At 31.0% G+C, this 24,502-nt stretch overlaps 1 protein-coding gene and 1 long non-coding RNA gene across 4 annotated transcripts in view; one reads left to right on the forward strand and one right to left on the reverse strand.

Annotated features, from left to right (window-relative positions):
* The window catches only part of Unc-13-4a (BAI1 associated protein 3), a 75,323-nt gene that overhangs the window by 8,703 nt on the left and 42,118 nt on the right, over nt 1-24,502 (forward strand). For all 3 annotated transcript variants that reach the window (XM_071779875.1, XM_071779877.1, XM_071779876.1), the window contains exon 2: nt 22,823-23,402. In XM_071779875.1, coding sequence (XP_071635976.1) covers nt 23,205-23,402 — 198 coding nt within the window. In that variant the 5' untranslated portion in view covers nt 22,823-23,204. The remainder of the gene's footprint in view (nt 1-22,822; nt 23,403-24,502) is intronic.
* On the reverse strand, nt 268-11,732 carry LOC139813973 (uncharacterized). Its single transcript, XR_011732304.1, has 3 exons — nt 11,712-11,732; nt 1,947-2,615; nt 268-1,820 (listed from the first exon to the last, which is right to left on the reverse strand). It is a non-coding gene; the product is annotated as an uncharacterized lncRNA (long non-coding RNA).

The raw sequence follows: 24,502 nt of genomic DNA on the forward strand, positions 1-24,502 counted from the left end.
AATTTTATATTACCAATTGTGTCCGCTTCTGGGTTTTTTTTGCGGTCATATACGCCCATTTACGTCAGCAAAATGGAATTAACAATGATATGAGGAAAGTTTGTATTCATAATTTAAAAATTGCAAGAGAGTCATGTTTAATCAGTTTTAACCTTTGCAATAATATAATACACGTTTAATATATCATTATGCGAGTGAATCGTTATATTTATCCTCATTCGAATTTACAATTTAATCAGATTATATATTTTATTAAGTCTGAGCGAATATAAAATTCGTGATTAAATTAAATTAAATTAAAATTTGAGATAAAATATTTAATAATCAAGTTATATAAAAATTGAACGATAAATCGGTGAAATTTCCAATTTCATTAAATAATGTTAACTATCCAGCACTATAGAACATAAAAATTACAAATTAAAAAATGATTGTGTCATATATTATTGTACTTGGATGTTATCGGGCGTTGATCCAAATGTAAGAGAATGCGATTCACAATGCCACTCCTTGCACAATAGCTGTCTGGTTATACGTTGACTTGAACTACTGGCGCAATTTATTACCCGTAGCGCGCTTCCTGAAGCGTTTCTTTTATTAGCGTGCAATGTGTCGTAGTGACCGGCTTCTAACACCGGTTATATACCTCCACTGGTATGCGGAATACGTGATTCTGCGGTAGACAAATTGCTCGAGCGTTTCGGTATCGCATGTCGAAAAGCGTTTTATTGTGCATTTCGTGAATTAATTGTATTTCTCTTAGCATTTATTCATTTCATTCACGTTGTAAATCTTCGTGTGGGTTATCTCTGAGATTCTCCTTGCGGCAAAATTTGTGATTAATATTCGCAAGTAATGATATATAGGAATAAATATTTGATTTTCTCATGTTTGACGTATCGTGACGCACTTATATCTAATTAACTACATATTGCAAATTAATACGAATATTTCTTTATTTAATGAGCTATCGAAGTAGCGGATATTTATATCGAGCTATACTATACATTTTTCATTTATATGAGATAAATTACTTTATGAATCTGGTCAGAAGTTACGTAAAGTAACCGAGATGTGAATTAAATACACAATCGATTTGAAACAGACAGAATTAATTTGCGTTTCTGCACAAAAGCTGCCGGTATGTGTTTATGAAAGATATTTGAGATATTATTTGAACGCGGATTCGCTCAACAAATAAACACGGCTACTTCAAAAGCGTTGAACAGCGATGCGAATTGAATTCTAAATACTCGTTCGTGGCTCGCATATTATTGCATCGAGTATTATATTTGATATTGCTGTTACTAAATTCCACCTGGCGAATCACAAAGCTCTATATAAAATTCCTGTGCATTCTCTATAACTCAGCTTTTTCGCCTACTTCCTTCACGTGTTTGTTACACAGATTTATTTGACATACGACCGACACACAAGAGCTGTGAAGCGTCAAAATAACAAAGTATACCTATCGCAATGAATAATGGGTGCAAAAACTTCGAAATCATCACTTTTATCTTGTCCTATTAAATTTTTGGATCTTCAAATATATGAATATATTCAGTGTATACGATTATAAAACTGCATAGCGATTTTTCTCTCAATATGTGACATTGCAATGAATAAGTTAGTAGAAGAACTGTCGAATTTTCTTTCTGCATCTTTTATTAAGTTTACTCTTTATAAACTTTCTGCATTATTCTCGGCGCTTAAGATGTCACATTTGTATTCAGCCAGCATTTTTGCATAGAAATCACTATTGATAAGCTTCAAGAAAGTTATTGTTCGGCAAATTTGTCTTCTTTTTGTCAGGATTTTGTCTAGAAATGACGTGTAGATATGATAGAAATACGTAGTGCTTTCAACACGTGTATACATATTGCGGCATAAACTTTTCCTTGAGTTGTTGATTACACGTGGCAACCGGAAATTTCCATTCGCCTTACCCTGTCTCGATCTAGTCGGTACTCAGACGTTGAAACTTTCAGTAAACGTCGGGCTGAGCCAAGTTTTAACGAGCCTCATGCTCTGTTCTCTACTCGTCATTTCACCGAGGACGATCCTTCAAACGCGTTCACGCGGAAATTATACCCGTAACGAGACGACCAATTTCTGACGGAAATACGAGGTGATCTCTCAACGGATATTTACACACCATATGTCGATATCTACTATTTCACATGATGTATTATTGTACATTACGTACATTGCGTCGCAATTCCAGTGATTACACTTCTTTGCGGCGTATCTGCAGCAGTATATTTTATAGAACTAAAAAATTATAAAAATAGATATAAATGAAATACTTAACATTTTTAATTATCGCGATAACACAATTTTACCATGCTTACAAAGAAAACATTATGGAAAAATTACATGTATAAAGATAGCACTTATCTTTTTATAACGAGAGAATATGATTTTTAAACGATTGACTTTAATAACAGTTTGCTTTAGCAACAAACGGAATATCTTTTTTCTCTCGAGCAAAGCTTTTTCGTTTCACACGCCCCATAGAACATGTCGATCGAAGAAAGTAGTCGAAGGCGGATACCGTAGGGTGTGCTCTCTACGCTATCCCTGGACACTGCCGTAATCCGATTTATCCATCTTCCCTGTGCGATCAGAATGTTGAGAAGTTGAGAAGCGCATACTCGAAAATACAGCATATCGCCGACGGTCGGCATAAAATATTTTGAGTGGCGTGAAATAGTTCGATATGCGCGAGGAATTTGGATAAATATCATTCATAGCTCGAAAGGAAATTACGTCGGAATCTGTGGTATTTTAGCACAGACATAATATGTATAATTAAAACGATAAGCAGAAATTACTTCACATCCAAGAGTAGAAAAATTTTTACAAATTGCTTATATATATTTTTTTAATTGTAAAATTTTTTAATTGTTATATATTTTTCTAAGCTTTGTGAAAGAAAGAAGCTCATGCGTTATATATAAACAAAAAATAATCGGTAGCTAGTAGAATTAAAAATAGATGTTTAAGAAAAGCTATTCTAATTGTTGCAAACAGAATAGTAATTTCTCAATCGGCTAATCGTATGAACCTTTCATTAATATTCTTGTTCTGTAATACTATAACTTTAATGATACAGATTCATCACTATTAATACATTTCTTCCATTTTGCGTACGTATACTATATTTAAAACGATCAATAACAACTTTTTATATTTGTAACTTTTAAGTTATATATGCAATTAATCTATGAATCTAAAGGTACATACATTCAGATGTCATATTTACATCCATAATTTTAGTCTTTTAGTTTAACTGTTTACAAAGACTAGCGTTATAATATTAATTAATATTACAGGATATAAACCAGCATGTAAAAGTACATACATTCTATATTATACATATAAATGTAACGGTACAAATGTATCGCGATTTATTACATAAATGTATTATCAAATGGAAAGCGACTCGTGGACAGATGTATAAAATATAGGTTAATTAGATAATGGATGTTGGCTGTTACAATATCGCGGGGACCCTATACAATAACTCATGTCACTGTATAGATGAGAATGCATTAAAATTATTCTCTTGCTTCGAGCAGGATTAATGGATACCACCTCTAAATTACAGCACTCTATCTGTTGTATTTGAATTTTCGCCAATTATTATTGTTCCGCAATAAGACATTCAGAACAAGTAAACCTTTTTCATATCTCTACATAGAATATGAATCATGAAAAAAAATTCCATTGTGTTTCAATTAAATAATAAATGCGTTAATTATTAATTATAATAAATATTGTAAAAATTATATTTATACTCCGGAAAAGTTTTATTACATTTAACATCGTTAAATAAATGAAAGTGACATTATTTAACAGAACATGCTTAATAAAAAGAAGAAGATTAGCGACAATATTTAGTGATAAACTTTATTGCTCTTTATTAAAGTTGTATTTTGTGCAGTCGCAATTTCCAGTGGAAACTAGTCAAAGTTCTTCTATGACGCCAGATAATTGCCGAGAGTACATTAATCGAGAGAATAGCAGACATTAGTGGAAGTTCATGAGATTAGCCGACTGAGAAATTGCCTCTCTGTTTGCCGCTAACAATTAGAACGTCCTACAGTTTCCCTCGAACATTTATTTTAAATCCTGTCAGCTACAGATTACTTTTTATTCATGGCGCATGAATCACACAAAGCTGAAAATATGTCGCAATTTACATGCAGATAGAGAACATTTGAGCGTATTACATTTGTGTGCGTTCGTAAAAAGAATTTTTTACTATAAAGCTAGGAACATATAAAATACATATTCAGTTTTTATCTCTGTTACTAAAAATGCATTTAAGTTGGCATGGAAATTATGAAAGTTTACTTATAGGTAATATAATATTATATATATTTAGTATATCTTATTCGTATTTTATACAATATATTCTATATAATATTAAAATTTAATGATTTTAATAATTTGCAATTATTTTACGAAATTTATGTTATTAAATATAATTTATATTATATAAATTATATTTATTTATATTAAATGTAATTATACTTTTAAAAAATTTTCTTATTTGTGACATACTATTTCATATTTATTAAAATATAGTTTATGATTGAGATTCATCAACATATATAAACATATTGTTTTGGATTATGAAGCCGATGTGGATACAATATAGTTTTATTTGATATTAAATCTTGAAATAATTACAAATAGTTTTAAAAAGTAATTGACATTACTGATTGTATTCTTCTCGCAAAATATTATTCTTTAGTTTTGTTAACTCTTTTTTAGTACTCAGATATACTCAAAAAAGTTAATATAGTTCTACTAAAAGATGAGGAAACTGTGTTCTGAAAAATTGCCTCTTTATCAATCACTCGATTCGTGAATGAGGAGACCAAGAAAAATGAAAGATTTGAATAGATGAAATAGAACGAGTAGCGAATCAATAACGAATTTTCCTGCAATAGTGCACAATCAAATCTTTTTAGAAACGATTAGTATTTTTTTTTAATTTGTTCTGATTTTGTTTCAGCATTATAATTATATATTCCGTAATTAAATTTTATAATTTATAATGTTTATTTTTATTAAATAATTTTATAACTGTTGTGAATAACTTTATCTCAGTATTGCTTCAATATTATATCATATTATATCATCATTTATACAATGTGTGTGTGTGTGTGTGTGTGTGTGCGGGTATTTCTTTTAATAAAAATTAAATTTAAAATTACTTAATTGATACTTATATAAAAATGTTAATAAAAACTATAATAATTATAAATTTGAAATACTTAATTAAAGTTATGATGTGTGAAAATAATAAACATCCACATGCGCATGGTAAATATAAAAAAAATATTTCAAAGCGAATATATGATAAAGAAATTTGCTAAAATGTATATATATAATTTTTTTATAAAATAAAAAAAAATATATATATAGGTACTTGTACATATATACAGATTTCCCTCGTTATCCAAAAGTAGAATGTTCTTATGAAACCTTTCGAAGTGGCGTAAAGCGAAGAAGCAATTACCATTAATTTATATGGAAAAAATTTTTTTCGTAAAAGCGAAAATTCTCTTCGGATTTCTTTCAGATTTCTTTCGGATTTCTTTCTGTTAGCGAAAACAGATTTACTAATGTAGGTCTTTCGTAAAAGCAAAGTGGCGTAAAGCGAACTTTCGAAAAGTGGGAGATACCTGGTATAATACATATTTCATATTCGTCAAATTGCAAGATACATATTGTTTCACATATAGTTGGTATATGTACATATTTTTAAACATTCTTTGCAATTGATATTTATTACATATTTATTAAAACTACATCAAATATAACACATTTTATATAATTTATTATAGTGCAATTACTAATTCTCTTCTGTTTTTTACACATCGTTATCTATATCAGTAAGAAATTAAAGAATATTACACGCACGGTTATAAAATTGATTTTATAATTTTATGTTAATATTTTCGTCGTAGAATACAATTTTTTTGCACGTAGCATAACAGAAGACGTGATATAAAACATTACACCTCAATTTACCTATAAAGAAAGCTCGTCAGTTTCCATGTTTGATTTCCATGTTATGAGCGTGACCGACGGGCATACATTATTTATGGACCCGCATAGGAACTTTCGTATGCTGGTAGATCTTTTACCGTAAAAAAATTTACATTCGTATGGGTCGTTACATGCCTTTCTGACGACACACGTTTCAGTCACATTTATATCGAAATACTCGACATATTCCTTGTCGCGTACTCTTATCGAAATGTCTAGAATATGAAATTCACATAAAATATATGATTTTCTCTATTGATTATCATACATATATTGCATTTGCGCCATACACGGAAATCTGAAATTGCTTTTACTATAAATTTGCAGTCTTTAGAGATGTCTCTGCAGTAATGTCAGTTTTGAAACATCTTACAAATAATAAATCTATAACTAATAAAATAACGAGTTAATTTTATTTATACAAGAAAGCATTGCACTTCACCACTAATAAATTATTAACTTTACTTTTAAATTAAGAAACTGTTTCTTTGTAAAATACCGCAAATAAAACAAAAAAGTATATCATGATTTTGCTATATATTTCATCACTTGCAACAATGCATAAGTATATGTTATCTTGAAAATGCAACTCATGTGTCCCAAGCACATACATATATATGTAGACTTACAGTTTTCGTGATAAAAAATATATGCGACTTAATATAGTCGAACATTATAAATTGGTTTTGTTTTTATAACACACTATTTTATTGCAATGCTTTATTTTACTATATGAAATTTATATCATAGCTGTTAAAATATAATTATTATTAAATACATTTAAACTCTTAATTAAAATGTACCGTGGAATTTTAATAAATTTCATGGAAAACATATTGCTGATTGTGTATGTGCATGTATGTGGGGTGTCATTAAACTGAAGATATTAACTCAAATATATTATACGTATTAAATACAAGCCACTACTTTGCGTAACTAGTACACGGCTATTACGAAACTATTTCCGTGATTTATTAGAGATAACGTGAAAATTGTAGCTTTCGCGATTATCGAGTGGCTGTGCTCGAGGAAATTCGTTACGCAGAAGCGCGTAATTATTTCTCGCCCCTGTTGCTTGTCAAACGCAACGAAGAGAAGTTACTTGATTCGCTCTCTCTTTTTCGGAGACACGACAGAAACTAATTGCGGAACTAATGGGCTTGTCTTATATCAAGCGTAGAACTGTCTGCCAGATTCAAGACTTAATCAAGACTGCATAAATTGTTAATACAAAATTATAATATAAAGAAGGGCAACGAAGAAATTCTATTAGATTTGTTCAACTCAAATAAACTCTTTGCTATTAAAATCTTGAATAATATAATATTTGTGTCATTTATAAATTATTAAAGATAAATATAAAGAGACAAATATAAAGAGAATGTTTTCTGTTCTTTTTCTCAATTAACGTGATAAATTATCTATAAAAATAATTTTTCCGAAGTGTTTAATTTTGGCATTTAGAAATTTTCTCTTTAAGTGTCCAGATATGAAATTTAAATATCCATTTTTGCATTTAACCGTTCATTATTACATATATGTTATATTATCATAAATATATAACCTAATTTTGTATACGGTATCCTATATAATCTATTTATTCATGTATTTAAATAAATATATAACATTTTTTTACCATATATTGCCGCGCGAGCAATAAAATTTTATTTTTAATTATTATATAATATATAATTTGTGAAAAGAATACGCATGTGATTTAGATAATTTTAGAATCATACTGCAAGTTATTCGTATTTCAACCTAACAGAATATAGAAAAAAGAACTGAGTGAGGCAACGTCATTCTCAAGTATCTTGATACTAAAGCAATGGAACATAAAGGAGAGGCAAGAAATAGATAAATGGATAAGGGTGTACTTTGATCGACGCACAAGCTGACGCACGTTCCACCTCCTTACTCCTCCCTACCTTACTTCCATCTTACGGCAATACGAAAATATCATATATTTGATAAGAAGATAAACAACTGACAAAAGGGAGATTGGAAGAAGAAATGACGCATAGGTAGAAGGAATCAAGAAAATCTAGATCGAGTACGGAAGCTAGAGAAAAAGACGCAGGAAAGAAGAGTACCCTTGAGTGGCGACAATGCGGGAATGATGGACGTCGAGAGTGTATATCAGAGAAGGGAGAGCCTGCAATGTGATCATACATGCAATAGCCAGGACAGGAACGACGTCAAAGCATCAGGTGCTTTTCTCGGCCTAGTTTTGTTCTTCATCAGTCATCTTTTCGATAGCTAATCCCTTCGTTGCATCAAATCGGAGGGAAATTTAATCGTCACTCAGCCGCACCATTAAAATTTCTTCTGATGCATGATACATTGAAGAAATATACAGATAACCGATAAGAGTGTCTGGATATTTAAAAAAACTTGTAAATGCTAAAAAAATAAGTGTTTTGGAAAAATTATATTCTTTCAAATAATATTTCGTTCCTTGAGAAAAGAAACAGGGAAAAATATTCTCCTTATATCTCCTTTACATCTTGTGATAGCATTTGCAATTTAGCATTTGTACAATCTTACTAATCTTGATATTTTTTTAGTCTTTTTTGAAATGAAAAATTATTTTTTGAACGTAGAAAAGACTGTAAAATTATTATTCGGTGATAATAACTAAAAATTTGAACGTCATTAAAGATTAGTATCTTATTGCCATAACACTAAACATTTTTATGATCTTCTAAAAACGAATTCTTATATCCATTTTATTGGTAATTTAGGTGAGATCTTTTGACTTTTTGTACGGTTACCCGCGTTATCTTTCACGTTTTTTCCGAGACTATTTAGCATGGTTTCTCTTTCTTCTCACGTTTCTTCTTAGAACAAAACAAAATCGAAAAATTCATCATTGACCGCCTTTAACTTTCAACGATATTGCCTTGTTCTAGCGCCGCACGCGTTGAGATTTCAGTGTTCAATACTAAAAGCAAATTCCCAAAGTTTCTGTAAAATGGTTAAATGTCGCTTAATGAGGTCAAGGAGAATCGACTGGAAATGGAAGCCAGTTCTTATGACGGCCTTGAACACCCATCGGGACCTTTACGAAGGGTGTCAACTACCGTGAGCACGATTGTTGCTGATTTTTATCAACGAAGATCACACAATAAAGAGAAAGCTTTTATGACGAGCTAATATTATCGTTAAATATGAGAATACTTTAAATTGCTTTTGCAAAAGCTTTTCTATACTTCTTGCAAAGCTTTTTTGAATTCTTATCATCTTTCATCAGGATTCGATATCAAGATTATTTAAATGATCATCTGCAGTAAACTATTATTTGTATATATGTATAATCATTAATATGTATGATATAAACATATCATCCTTATATATATTGCAGAATAATTTTTGGACTGCTGATATAGTTTTTCAAAAATCGAAAACTTTTATTTTTTTTTTTAGATAATTATCAATTTTGACATATTTATAAAAACACATTAAAGATTAATTTAGAATAGGATTGTTCCAAGTTCTACGAGAAGTGTATCTCGGTCTAAAAAGAAAAGTAGTATAAATGATATTTTTAAAGCGGCATAGTTTTCTAACTTTCGTAGAATGTTATATATGCTTGAATAAGATAAGTACAGTGTCATTAAGCTATTTGCACATAATTTTTTAAGTAATGTCAATTGTCGTTTCTTTCATATATTTTTTTGCATATTCTTTTCTAACATTTAAAATTTTTAATGTAAAACTGGGAGAATCCTCTAATTCGAAATTTCCTCTCTATATATATAATACACACTACTATACACATAAATACTATTCTTTAGTCATTATTTATAAATAGATTTGTTCATTTTATTTTAAATACTGAGGTAAGAAACGATCTATAAAAAAATGATTGCGTTTAGTATATAAACATCAACGTCACTAAAAAGAACACTTCGTTGCTTCGACGAAAGTAGACCCTCTTGAAGGGTTCCAGCATGGCTATTCACTCGTAAAGAAGCCAACCGCTGATTGCCGATAACGACACGGCTGCAATATTGCGTTCTCAAATATGGGTGCGTGCGTCACAATACGTGCGACTATGCGTGTGTTACGCCCATCGCATGTGTAACACATGCCCGATTAAGCCTGACATGTGGGCGCTCGAACGATCGATAAATTTTCACATTACTCTATTTTCTCAATACCGAGAGTTTTTCTATGAACTACAAATAGTGTAATGTTATTTCTTTAATGTTAATTTAATATGCATGCAAAATAATAATATATTTTTAAGATACAAATAGAAATTTACTTTCAGATGACGCATAGAGGCTATTTGTAGTTTATATTTTTCTGAATTGCTGTTTATATTATTTATTTTTAATCTAACATTACACGTACTATTTATGTAACGCGTAGTTCGTTATTTTACAAGTTTCACAAATGTAACAATCGTTGCTCTTGTTTCCCGAGGCGCAAAATTATCATTTTTTAAATTAAAATGGTAAAATATAATTGTATGAGATCAGAAAATCAGTAGCAGTTAATATTAAGCCAAGCTGAATATTTTATGTTGTGAGAGATTATCATCGTGATTCACGGATTTCCGTAAATCACAAAGTAGAACGCAGGCAGATGGATAAACACGAACAGAATGCGTAAGAACCAATACACACGCACACGGAATAATGTCACGCGCATGACACTTCGAAGATTGATCTTATCTTGAGCTTTTTATTCGGCCTGCTGCTTCGTATCAAAAGATTCCCCACCTCCCTTACGCTAGAAACTTGAGAAATAAACACGAAAAGTTTCCGGATCCAATAAATGAGACATGGAGATTATAGGCAACTGAATATATTATCGGACAATTAAATATATTACTGAATGATTATCTTGTTGAGATACCTAAAAAGTAATATGCTTCTATAAAATCTTTTATTTTTATAAAAATTTCCTTTAAAATTGAAGAAATTATTAATATGAAGCAATGTTTTATATAAATCTTTAAAAATCGGAATAAGAATGCCATAATGATGCAAGAATGTCACAATGAAGGAAAAAAAAGCAACGCAAGTATAAATTTATTTACCAAGTGAAATGAGAAGGCCATAATTATTTTATGTAGCTATATATATTTTGTTTACGCTGCCAATTATTTTCTACGAACATCTCGAACTATAGTTGCATGTTTATTAAGCTATGTTTCTCAGATCTTAATATTTATCAAGATCTGAGCTTATAATCTCTTGCAACAAAATCTTTCTTTTTATTAATATAACTTGTGAGTTAATTTTAATCTGATTTATAGGCCTATGTGAACGATAGTAATAATTTTATTTGAAAATGCTGCGATTATATTAAACTAATATAGCATAAAATAACAGTCAGTGTGTTCCTAATTTAGGTATGTCAAATTTAATCACCCTAGTAACACTTAGCTGAAATGTTCGTCGTAGCGGTTTGCCAAGCTATTTTCCCTGTGAGTCAGCTAATAGTGCTTTTGTTTGTCTATCACTTTACTGACAGCTTGTGCAACAAGTTTAATGATAAGATATAATGTTCGTTTTACCCTATTGCTCGTATCTGTGCTTTTGACAATTTCACCATATTTTTGCAACGCGCATTTGCATAGTATGACATTTGTAAAAAAAAAAGATACAATATAATATTTAAAAAATACGTACTACGCTGAAACCGTGCTTGCTATAACAGTGAGTTTTAATATATAACTGAGCAAATTTATCGTTTATAAAGTTTAAAATCGATAGTTTCATAGTCAGTGGATATGTGAGTTGTTCACCTTGAATTGCACATACATGCGTACTGCATAAACTGGTATTATACAAGTTTACTTTATAATCTGACATTCTCAGAACATCGTATATAGAATTTGCTCTTACGTATATTGACAACTTTATTATGTTAATGCAATTTCTAATGCACTTTCTTTCTCCGTATCTTATATAAAATATCAAAAACATATTGCTCTATTAACTGCATACAGTATGAAAATTATTTTAATAGTATATAGTAATGTATAACTAATATCTCACAATAAACTTTAAGAAGTAATGGCTCTGTTCATTAAAAATTAATTTTTTCTAACGAAAACAGATGCGTGTATGTACTATCGTTATTATATTTACTCCTGTTATATGCGTCAGTATCGATTTCTTCATACATTCTTTCTCTGTGCATACATACTGCATGCGTACTTACAACACTTGCGGAAAAAGTGAATTTGTATCGTCGCAAAAGATCGATAGAATAGGAGTAACGTAAACACCCTATGTTTACAGTAACACCATTGTTTGTTACATGCAAACAATATGTTGCTCCATTTAACTTTTGATTAATTGCATCATACCGATGCACTATAGTTTGACGAAGATCCTGTACGTACAATAAAAATGTGCGTTAAAAAAAAATTCAACACGTGAAGCGTTTGAAATAAATGACATACACTTTATTGCGCAGATACTATTAGTATCGGAAATGGATATTAATACGCGTATACGCGTTTGTTATCGAGCATCACGAACAAAGTGTTATTGTCTGCATTTCAATACGCAGGAGGATATGTCAATACCTTTGTTGTAGTGCGTCAAACATAATTTCGCAAATGATCAATGTTGTTCTTTAATGACGCACATCGGAGCAGAAAATATGTAAACGAATGTCGAATTCATTGGTTACATGCTTACGCTTTAGCATATTTCTCTATTCTAATAATTGCATAAATGTGATTAAAAATAGAGTTTAAAATACAAAATAATTAAGAATAACGAACGGTTTTACTTACATCTTATTAAAGTTAACTAAATTCTTTTGTTTCTCAAAATCATATTTACAACATATTTACAACATAAAAGAAAAATATATACCTAAGAAAATTTAAAAGAAATGTATTAATTTACGTTTGATTTATTTTAGATATAAATTCTAATTTATTTATACATAAAAACTAAATGAATATTATTCCTTCATTATGTTTCTCTTTTGATATTGCAGGAAAAAGAAAGTGAAATAATTTTCGCCACTCCGAAATTTTTACATACACACTTAAACACACACACGCAAAAATTTGTTATAAATTATTAATAATTTAGCTTTTATTTATATATATACCATTATATAGTTTATTTACAATTTACAATTTATTTTCTACAAAACTTTACTAAACGATGTAACTTTGTATTACAAAAATTGGAAGTTGGCCGCTCGTTTATGCAATTGTTACATTTTGCTTCAAGAAACACCTCTTTATGTAATATACGATGATTTACTGTTGCGTGGTAACTGCATAAGTCTTAGTAAAAACTCAAAATTCACTACGTGGTATTTCAGTATGAAGTTTTGACCGAAACGATTTCTCGACTTTACACAGCGATATATCAACGAAAGAGGTGTTACATTATGCATGGAAAAGAAGATGAGAGGTGAGAATCAAAGTACGCATGGAATACAAATTCGCAACAAAATAACATTACTTAATAATAATCGCAATCTTTCTATACAGTAGAAATTAAAATCAGTTTTTCTGAAATATGATGATTTTTCATTGATACTTTAACTGAATTGCTAATCGATAAAATTTAAGATATATACTAACACAAAATAATTTTATAATGGACTAGAAATGTCAATATAAATTTGAGTGCAAATTTTTAAATTCTATTAACTTTACATGACAATTTTCCTATTTAAATTTAATAATAAAAAATAAATAGGTATAAAATAATGAGAATATAAATAACTGTTAGCCTAATCAATTATTAAATGATTTATTTACCTGATTTTATAACTATATTATTTTAATTTTATAATTTATATTATCATTACTACTATTAATAAGGAATATTAATTTTTCTTGTTTCCCAAAAAATTTGTTTAAATTATTTGAAATTGTTACAGAAATAAATATTCAACCATTCGTTCGTGCATCATTCTATACAACTCGTACTAACAAATTTAAATTATAATGCAATTTGAAAAATCGAATTATTCTTACCGCATAATAACGATCAATCAAAGTAAACTGATCAACCTGCTTTTTATCACTCTGCGAGATTGTATCATTTATCCATCATTATACATATAGACTACCATATCACGTTACATATTAATTAAAGTTATCGCTAGAACCTCTGATACTGTAAAAGTTTTCACATCAACATATAACTAAACATTTGTTATAAATTGATACGAACTCTTTCCAAAAGTTGAGAATGATGATCTTTATTAATTTGTCCTGATTCGATCATGCACATAAATTAGAAACTGTGAAAGAAAAAATAGCGAGATATGAATAATAAAAATACGTCCCTATTAAAAAATAAATAATTTTTAAATACACTATTTCGTGTGTCGAATAAGTACACAAAATTCAAAAAATTTTTATTTATCCTCATATTTGCATATTTCTATAAACAAAATTATAATCGCAAAGTAGTTCAAGTCAGTTTAATCAGCCGACTTTAATCAGCTCACGGAACTGAATACATTTTTCCTGCAGAAGATCTGTTATATTGTAGGAAAATTGTAGGTCCCATTATTTCGTGACACCTTAACATCTGTTTTTAAAATATATCTTGTATTAGAAATCACATTAATATGGCGTAATTTTTCGTCCCGGAGAACACGCCCTTCTGCGTTCTGGTTTGCCTTTTCTTCGTGAACGGAATATTTTAGCTATTATGAAGATAAGACTTTATTTGCTTTAAATACGCTTTTATATACATATTTCTGCCTTTTTTGATAGATGTCTGGATAATCATGATTGGTCTTTGAAAATTTTATTCCAATTTTTATTGCGTATTATTTCAAGTAATATTTTAAATTTAATTTAAACAATATATAATTTATGTTAGAATTCAAGCTAAAATTTTATTTATAAATTTGATGTTGTGTAATAAGGAAAACATTTAAGAAATTAGAATGTACACATACATAAAATATATATTTTTAAATACACATTACGTGGTATATAGAAATAAAATAGTATCCTATAAGATATGTCTCAAATTACAAATTGTTTAAATAAACTTTAAATGGGCTTGTATTATAAATTAAAAATTGTATATTGAATTCACTTCATTTCGCTTATTGAATTCACTGCATTTATTCACAATTTGAATTCATTTAGACGTATTAATACGTAAGCTTACTTAGAAGAAAAATATGTTTCTGTAAAAGATAATAGAAATATGTATATTTCTGCGGTACACTATCTCAAGACTCCGAGTATGCTTCATGCTAAGTCGCTTTCCTGGCTTACTTTCGCTTCAGTCATCCCACGAGCTTCATCAAATCATTGCAGCGAAGCGTTTTAGAGGCTTTTGAAATGGAAGAACAGGCGCTCGCATGAAAAGGTGGAACGCCGTGGAAGCGGACAGATCGGCTAATGAAATTGGCTCGAACAGGGTTGCGTCGAAGCTTTCGCTCTATCTCGTAACGGCCTTTTTTTCATTACGTGAAAAAATCTTCAGTGAACGAACTTCAAAGGCGTTCCGTCTGGATTGTTTCACAAACACTCTATTCGCAGGGCTGACTTTTGCCTCTCTCGCGAAATTTCGCGAGCGATGAGTTGAGCCAAAGTTTAAATAAGCTTGAAGAACGAGAGATCCCCGTGAACATGCACGATACGACGATTCTCATGAAGAAATCAGAGAATTTTATGTTAACGATATAGAGACGCTCGTGTTTCTTACCAGATAATGAAAGCAATAGGCAGCCGATTAAATATTTAAGTGCCTGTAACACTCCGGGAAATTGCCGCAAAGTCGATTGCTTTTTGTGGATTTGTAAAGATATTCCGTTAAAATATATTTGAATAGCTTACTAATAAGATTAATCTCGAATATTGTCAAAAATAATCTATGCTATCGAAAGCAAAATCTCTAATGCTTTTTATTATTACGTACATTATCTTATACACATATGAAGAGTTTCCTCTGTTATAACTATTTTTGAGGTTTACAGATACACACTTATAATACGCAAATGTTAGTGATAGAACAACATATGCTTATGCAAAATTTTAAAAATAATTTTTAATATTTGTTTGCTCCTTAAAACTTGTTTCAGAGGTAATAAATTAATATGTTATTATATGCACAATCGCGCGCGGTATAACGAAAATATATAGAAAGAAAGAACTATAATTTTTCTGAAAAATATAAATATTCTAGCCGAGCTAAAATTATTTTATATTATAGTTTATGTTTTTCTCGTATTTTATCATCTGCACCCGTAAACTCTATCTGAAACGGCCGTTTCTATGTCATAATGATGTAGTGGTGTGTTGCCTGGATTAAAGCAGAAGCTGAACTAATTTATATGATTGATTGTGGAAGAGGAAAGTGAGACGGTTTCCAGCTTACAAGGTTATAGGATTACGACGTATTCTGCTGCACGAAGCAGTTGAGAACAGTTCGCGTATTCGCCATATATTTAGTAGTAAATGCGATTGTCTGGATCCGTTAGCATAATGAAACGAGAAACCACACATATGTGTAACATCATGTTCATAAAAAATTTGAATTAGTATTCTCCGAATGATTTTGTTCCAGAGCATTTGCAAAAAATTTAATTATCTAATTTGTACTTAGTTTTATTATTGAAGAATATTCAAATGTGAAATAATTGAATGAGATGAATTTATCTTTTTAATTATCACATATTCTCAAATTTTGGCTGCCATTCTCTCTAAGCGTATTAACGTGGAATCCGTATAAAACACACAATGAAACCGTAAACGATCGTGAATCTCGGTGTGCGATACGCTGATCTGGCAGCTCGATTAATTAACGCAGCCCTTTAATTAACGGAACCGTCCCTTCGCCGTTGCACCAGCGAGAGTTAGCTTTTTATCACTGCCACGTGTAGCTCTGGATTACAGCTTCACTCTTTTTCATTTATTTATCGTACGAGAGGAAACAGAGGTTTGGAAGTCTCGGAAGAAGATGTTGGTCGCCGTTTCTTTCTAGTTATTTACACTTGAGGTTTTCTGCGTTCTCAGAGAACGACGGGAGACATATTGATCTTCTTGACATGCTACTTTGACGCAATGATTAACGATTATTTGCGTCATGTATACGATTTTCATTTAATACACTTTTCTTTTCTATTTATGATTTCTTCTAAAAATTTGTATTAAAGACACAAATGTCGAATATTATTTTATCTAATAGTATGATATTTGTTCTACAACAAAGAATCGGCATCAAGGTACTCGTAGAAAATTATTAGCAAACGTTTGATGATTTTCGAACATTATATAATCTATGAATATTATTATATGAATATTATATATATGAATATGATATATAAAATAAATATGTACTTTTATTCGTAGAGTATATTCTCAAAAAATATCGTTTATAATAAATGCGCGATATAGACAAACGATAAATCGAAAATGAAATTAAATGTAGTACAATATAAAAGGCAAGCTGTAAAAAGTAAAAATATGAAAAACTTTGTTGTAAAATAAAAATACATGTAGAGAGAGAGAGAGAGAGAGAGAGAGAGAGAGAGAGAGAGAGAGAGAGAGAGAGATGTTATATAGTGGAACAAAATAAGTACGAACGGACGATACTAATCACATTACAATGTTGCATGATTGAAGCAATTTATTAGTTATTTTTATCAAGCGACGAATGCACTGAATGCAAACCATAATTGCGGTCGAGGTTATTCGCGCCCAACACGAACTTTTGCGTATGCGGGATAAATTCTCGACTTTTTCTTAACAGTGCATTATATATATTAATATGTACACCCTTATATAGGCTCGCGCACCTAAAAGCGTAGCGATTTGCGATATAATTCATTCGAGAATAAAAGTTTTTACGCATTGTTGCAAGTTAATTAAATCGCTTTTCTAAAAGTGAAAATATATGTGATTTTGTACTATAAAATAACTCCGATTATATTAAATTGTAATCACCGAATTTCGCTGCTTATTATAAAGTCGAATTCGAAGATAGTAAATGTAATAGATGCAATAAAAATTTAATTGGCAAAGAGAGACGTAATAATTATAAAATAATTGTGTAGAATTTATTAATATTTTTTAATATAACATTGTAATATGAAAGCATTATATTTAAAATATTGAAAATTTATTTTATCAAAACTGATACTTTAAATAAAATAAACGGAATAATAACAAACCCACAGTTGTATACGGAAATGTTATATTTTATTGCATGTATTTAATTACTTAATACTTTTTTGTTAAAAATAAAAAGGAATTACACAATGTGCGTGTTAAGTAATATTGACTTTAGCGTTTATTTTGTTAAATATCGTAGGATTGTCATTAGAGACGCGTGAAAAGAGAATGTGAAAAAAAGTTTTAAGTTACAAATTGTTTCGTGAAAATGTACCTGCACGTGCTTTACACCTGGCATACTCGCTTCTATAATGAAGCTTTGGCCGAATACTCTTTTCACGAAGTATCCTTAACGCACGCGCCTGCAGAATGTGACTATAATGAGCTACCGCGAGTTAATTAACTTGTATTGTGCATTTCTCAAAATCACATTCTATTCCGCACATTAATATTCTCGTCATCGTGTCGCAACATACTTGGAAATTATTTCTCATTAATTAATATTTTATTAATTAATATTTACTTTCGCTATTTTATACAAACAATTGAAATCACTGCTTACACCGATTGGTCGCTCAATTAATGTATCGATCTCGGAGTGATGTGGAGAGAAGTGTTTAACAGTAGATTAAATCCCATATTGAAAAACGCTAAACGCTTAAATGTTAAATATACTGTGACAATATCGATATCCGTAATTCTATTTCACATTACATTTAACACAACAAAACTACATGTATTAGCAAACTGTTGAAAACACATTGCGCTCGCAAAGTCGTAACAACATACTTTAAATCGAAAACAAACCAGTAGATTACATACTTTAGCACAAAGATTGAATTTATTTTTAATCCGCTTATACACAAGTTTCGTAATTAAATACGATGACAGCGACTTCATGTAACTCGTAATTAATGAACAACTGTCAGTTGTCACAATTAAACTTTTTTGGCTCAAAACGCGCAAGAAACAATATTAAATTAAGCTATACGAAAACGTATCATGCAAATTTTTTTTAAGAACACTCGCTGGGATTTCATATTATGTAGAAAATTAATGTACTGACATAGATGAGGAAAGTTAATTTTTTAACCGGTTTTCTTAATCTTGTTTTAAGATAATGAAGATGGTAAGATTGCAAATTAGGTGATAACGAAAATTACGACTGCACAACTCGGATTGTAAATATTTTACTACGTAACTCTTCACATTCCAAGATTAAACGCTCTTCTTTCTCACGAGACGTTAAGAGCTAGCGAAACGAGCTTCGAAGGCAATTATTGCTCTGAAACAATACAGAAAGAAATCAATAAAAACAGCGGGAAAAACAGTCATTGTGATCAGCAAGAAATGCTACTCTTATTAAGAATTTTTCGAGATTTTAAAAAGTTATTTTTTTATAATATATTAATATTGTGTGTGGTGTGTGTGTTTTGTATATATATATGTGTGTATATATATATATATAATGAGAAAAAAATGATACGGTTTTAAAATTTTAAAACATCGCGGTTCAATTAAAATTCTAAAAGAGCAAGTAGAAAAAGATGAGACGCTAGCCTTTTGCATCACGCCGAGAGTCGTGTTACCACACTGGTGAACTCTGAAAGAAATTATTCCGTCAAGATATTGCAAAAATAAGTAAAAGATATCTGAAGCAACACGAAGGATCGTTAAGTGATCTCACAAGTCGCAATGAATGTTGTCTTCTCCGGAGTTCTTCGAAATCCCCGAAAGTCGTTACGTCAACAAAAACTGTTATGCTCTCTTACAGGAATTTATTACTCCCTTCTTCTTCTTCTATCTATGACGGTATATTACTCAGAAACTACGCAGTTTCATTAAAACTTCATGCAGAAGTGAACTTTCAAGATATAATATTACTAAGATGCAGCATTCATCTTCGAAGCCTTTAAAATAAATTCTTGCAGCTTAATATTATTAACGTCGGTGATACGATATAATACCAAATATTACACTTTTAAGAACATTTTTTTTTAATTTGAGACAATTTATTCTCTTTTGCAAATATTAATCATTAACTCAAAGCACTTTTGCGTTTTCTCTGTAAAGAATCGAACTTAGAATCATCAAAAACATCTTTAAATAATATTATTTCAAATAATTAATATTTAATAGTTTTACTATTTTCAACAAATTCCGATGTTTATTTTATGATTTATATACGACATTTAAATTTTTATACGACATTCGGGAAATGTTTCAAGATGTATGAAGATAATTTTTAGTCAAAAATTATAATTGACTATGAGAAAAAGAAATCGTAATCAAATCTGCCAATAAAATGTGATTTACAATATTCTTTCCTAAAAATTGCTTTGATTGAAATATGATATTGACACTCTTTGTATAATATTCTATATGCAAGAAATATAATAAGAAATATTTATACATTTTAATAAAGCAATACATTTTTAATGGCAGATTCTTTCCGATCACAATTTTCACATACAAGCAAGATATGTTCGAAGCAATTCGAGGATTTACTCTTGAAATCATCGTCCAAATTCACTCATCACTACTTATAAATATTTTGTGAAACATGAAAGTACGCGCGTAATAGAAGGTGAGCTGAGATTTGGAATAACATTTAACAGGCTCGCGGGTATCACTTTGAAGGGTGGGAGGAGGGCAGGATGGGCGACGTTTCATTTTCCAGCCGGCTCGGCTGATTCGATCGTGAAACGTTATTTTATACAACACAGCGTAGCCTGCTGGCGTGTTTCCGTGATCTCAATGTAACTTCGCGGATTACCCCGCCAAGTCGCGTTTACATTGCGCGTTTACCTTCTGGCGACGTCATCCTATTTTCCTGCGGGGCTCATTACTTCTCTTAAGCCCGACGCTCTCGCGACGTCGGCGGTTTTGCAAACATCGCGGTTCGGATTAGGGGGACAATTTCGAAGCTTAAACGCAGTCTGATATACCAGAGCCCATGTGAGTGCTATATTTTGCGCCAGATGTATTCGGGTAGCCGATTGCAATTAACAGCGGTTTACTCGAGAGCAACTATACATATATCCGAGATATAACGCCACTCACAGATTGTGTAGTTTATGTTGCATAAGAAAGAGAACAAACCAACCAGGACTACCAAGGTTACGTCAGAGCGATAGCTCTTTGATTTTTCTTACTTTACTTTGTTAATAAATTTCATTATTTCTGATAACTTTCCGCTGAATAATTACTTGCATTTGATGAAATAATAATTAACGCTCCTTTAATATAATTATAATGAATATGCACTTTTGCTTATAAAATATGTTGTTTTAGTATACATAAGTAGTGAGGAGGTATATTTATAAAATATAATGCATCTCTCTCAAGGCATTTTTAACAATTATGATATCAATTTTACCAACTTGAGATTGATTTTTTTTAAATTATAATCTGAAAGAATTTGTAGTTTTGAATTTTGTAATTTTTGAATTGTACTCAAGTAACAAAAGAGAGAGAGCCTCTCGAAAATTTTTTTAATAAAACTCGCAAATTTTCTGGGATATTTCGTTTGCAATGCATGCATGTACAATTTGCGTGATGCAATATGACATAAATTTCATACTGACAGTTTTCTGCTACTAATACAATTAAAAAAAATCTGTCGAGAAAAGTAACCGCAAGAATATCCGATTCGCGAGATTGTTCATCAGACGTAATCGCGGTCTTAATTGCATCGCTGTCTAATTTATTGTTTGCGTGTATGTATTTTGCGTCGTCACGCAGCACCGCAGCGGAAATGTAGCTGGTCGCAGATTAATTTTGCCCAACCCCACGGCCCTTTGCCGGTTTCCTCTTCCAGGTCGACTCTCAATCGCAGGAACCCGGTATTTCAAATGAGATTCGGTTAATGTGCGGCTCATGCGGTAATGAACAAATGCCCCAACCGACCAGAAAGACCTTGAGAGCTAGCCTCAAGTCATCCTGAATCTCGTAATTATACGCTCTATCAAGTCCACTTTAGATCTTTTAGCCCCTCGGATCATAGCAGATACTTTTGAACGAATCACTGAATATCATGTCGGGATATTCGTTCTACGGGATTTGAGTTCTCGTAGCACATTATTAGTAGAGCGCAATGTAACTCAATTAGGATCAATAAATAATTATGACATGAACGTTATGCCGTTTAGAGATTTTTCAATATTAATACTTCTATATTTTTTAATGAAGTCGTTAACAGAATTACTATTTTTTCTGAAATTTTATAATTAATAGGACATAAAATGATTCGTAATTTATAAATGATTCTAATATACAATACGTATTCTCCAAAACTCGAATAACATTAAATATAGTGTGCAATCGATCGCTAATCTTTGCATAGGATGCGTGTTTAAGTTTAAATGTAGTTGATGAACAGTTTTCGAAAAGTTAGAAAGTTGGAAAGTTGAGATGCCCTTAATGTGTTCGTGCAACATTTTAGCAAGTTGGCAACGCGATAGCTTTCTTAGCACAAGTTAAAATCTGGGTAATAAACTTCTATCCTAGCTTCTTATTTGCATTATATAAAAAGCCAGACGATTTCTGCACTACGATCACATGAAATTTACCGGAAAATAATATTTTTATATACCAACTTATTTCCAAGATTTATTAATTTCAGCGCGTGTCAATTATGTAGTGCACGTCTAATTTTATCTTCTCAATTTTTCATAGATGATTGCCTCGAATCAACGGCGCGAGCCGAAATGTCGGGGCTGTGCAATATCTTAAGTACTCGACGAAGTACGATGACTCCTGCGGCGAGTAGAAATGGCCGTAGCCGAAAATCGATATTGCGACGCGACGAAGTACCGTAAAAGTTCCCGAGGTCGGAAGGCTTTTCTTCACGATGAGTCAGCCGGTGAACGGTATCTGATCGATTTTCCGCAAGATCGATGCCTGTAGATTTTGAGGTGCATCGCGACAATTCGGTCCTTAAGAGCGAGCCAAGGAAGAATTCGAGGAGAAGACGACGATGACACATTCGATCGCTTGAAAAATCAATATCAGCTTTCACGCAGAAAACGAAGAAAGAAACACCGCATCAACGTTAAAAATGAGTTTCTTCAGCTCTCTGCAAGAGTACGTGACGAACAGCGTGGCTAGTTTTAGTCTGAGCCCAAAAAGGTTCTCCTTCAGTCGCGAGGACTCGAAGGGCGAGACCGGAAGGAGTGGCTCTACCGGAAGCGTCACCTCGACGACCAACACCAGCACGGCCGCTGCTCAGCAAGCTACGCCACATGGTTTTCCCAAGGTACGTGCTTAGAATGTGCCGTGCGGAATGAGCGAAGAATCTTATATATATAGATACTTTATTTCTTAATATAAAATTAAAAAGATATTACAATATCGCTAATAAATAATGATTATTTCTATTTCTAAGCCAATTTAACGCGTTACTGATAATATAATGATTAAAGCTGAGAGTATATTATTATACTAATTGTAAGTTTCATCCGTTTACAGCAAAAAACAAATTCAATGAGCGCTTATTGGTAATGAATCAATAATTCATTGCATTTATTGCATGAGCATCCATTTATCGTGCTTAATCTCAGTAAACTTATTGTATGTTGATGTCAAATTTGTTTATTAATTCAATAAATATGCGATTCTCAGAAATTGCAATGTACAGTATTGTGAGTTTATTTTGAATTAAAGAAATAAGTATAAATTAATTAAATTACCTGCGAAGTATTGTAGCAAATAGATATCATTTTGGCAAATAAATAAAATAATATTTCTCGAATTATTTTAATCACATTGAATGATTTTATTGATAACCGATATTTTTCTAACACGCATTCCAATAATTGAATGCTATTGTGTATAAATGGCAAGAATTTGGCAAGATAAAATTTTAGTAAAATACAATAACTTTAATTCTTTTCGTTCAACATATTTTTTTATTAATCAAGCAAGTAGTTGCATTATCTAAGGTAACATTTATTTTTTCAGTGTGTAACTGATCGATTGTAAACCACAAATTTTCTCGAGTAAATAACGCGATAAATTCTAATGCGAATCCTAACAGAAAATCTAATTGCATGAAACTAACAAGGGAAAGCCGCGTACTTGGGGTCACGGAATTGAAAAACGTTTTTACATAGTATAGTACTCTACCAGAAGAGTACTATACTATGTAAAAATGTTTTTCAATTCGGTGACCCCAAGTACGCGGCTTTTCCTTGAACGATTAACTCCTTATAAGGAGTAGTACAAAATCGACCAAAAGACGGCCGTATTTTCCGTTAATTAAAGAAACCAAGAAAGGCAACATTAAAGAGGATGTGTTACGATCCGAGGACGGACAGAGATGCGATCGTTGTTGTCCATTTAGTGGAAAATCGATTT

This window comes from Temnothorax longispinosus, chromosome 5, assembly GCF_030848805.1.
Source record: "Temnothorax longispinosus isolate EJ_2023e chromosome 5, Tlon_JGU_v1, whole genome shotgun sequence".
NCBI classification, from domain to species: domain Eukaryota; kingdom Metazoa; phylum Arthropoda; class Insecta; order Hymenoptera; family Formicidae; genus Temnothorax; species Temnothorax longispinosus.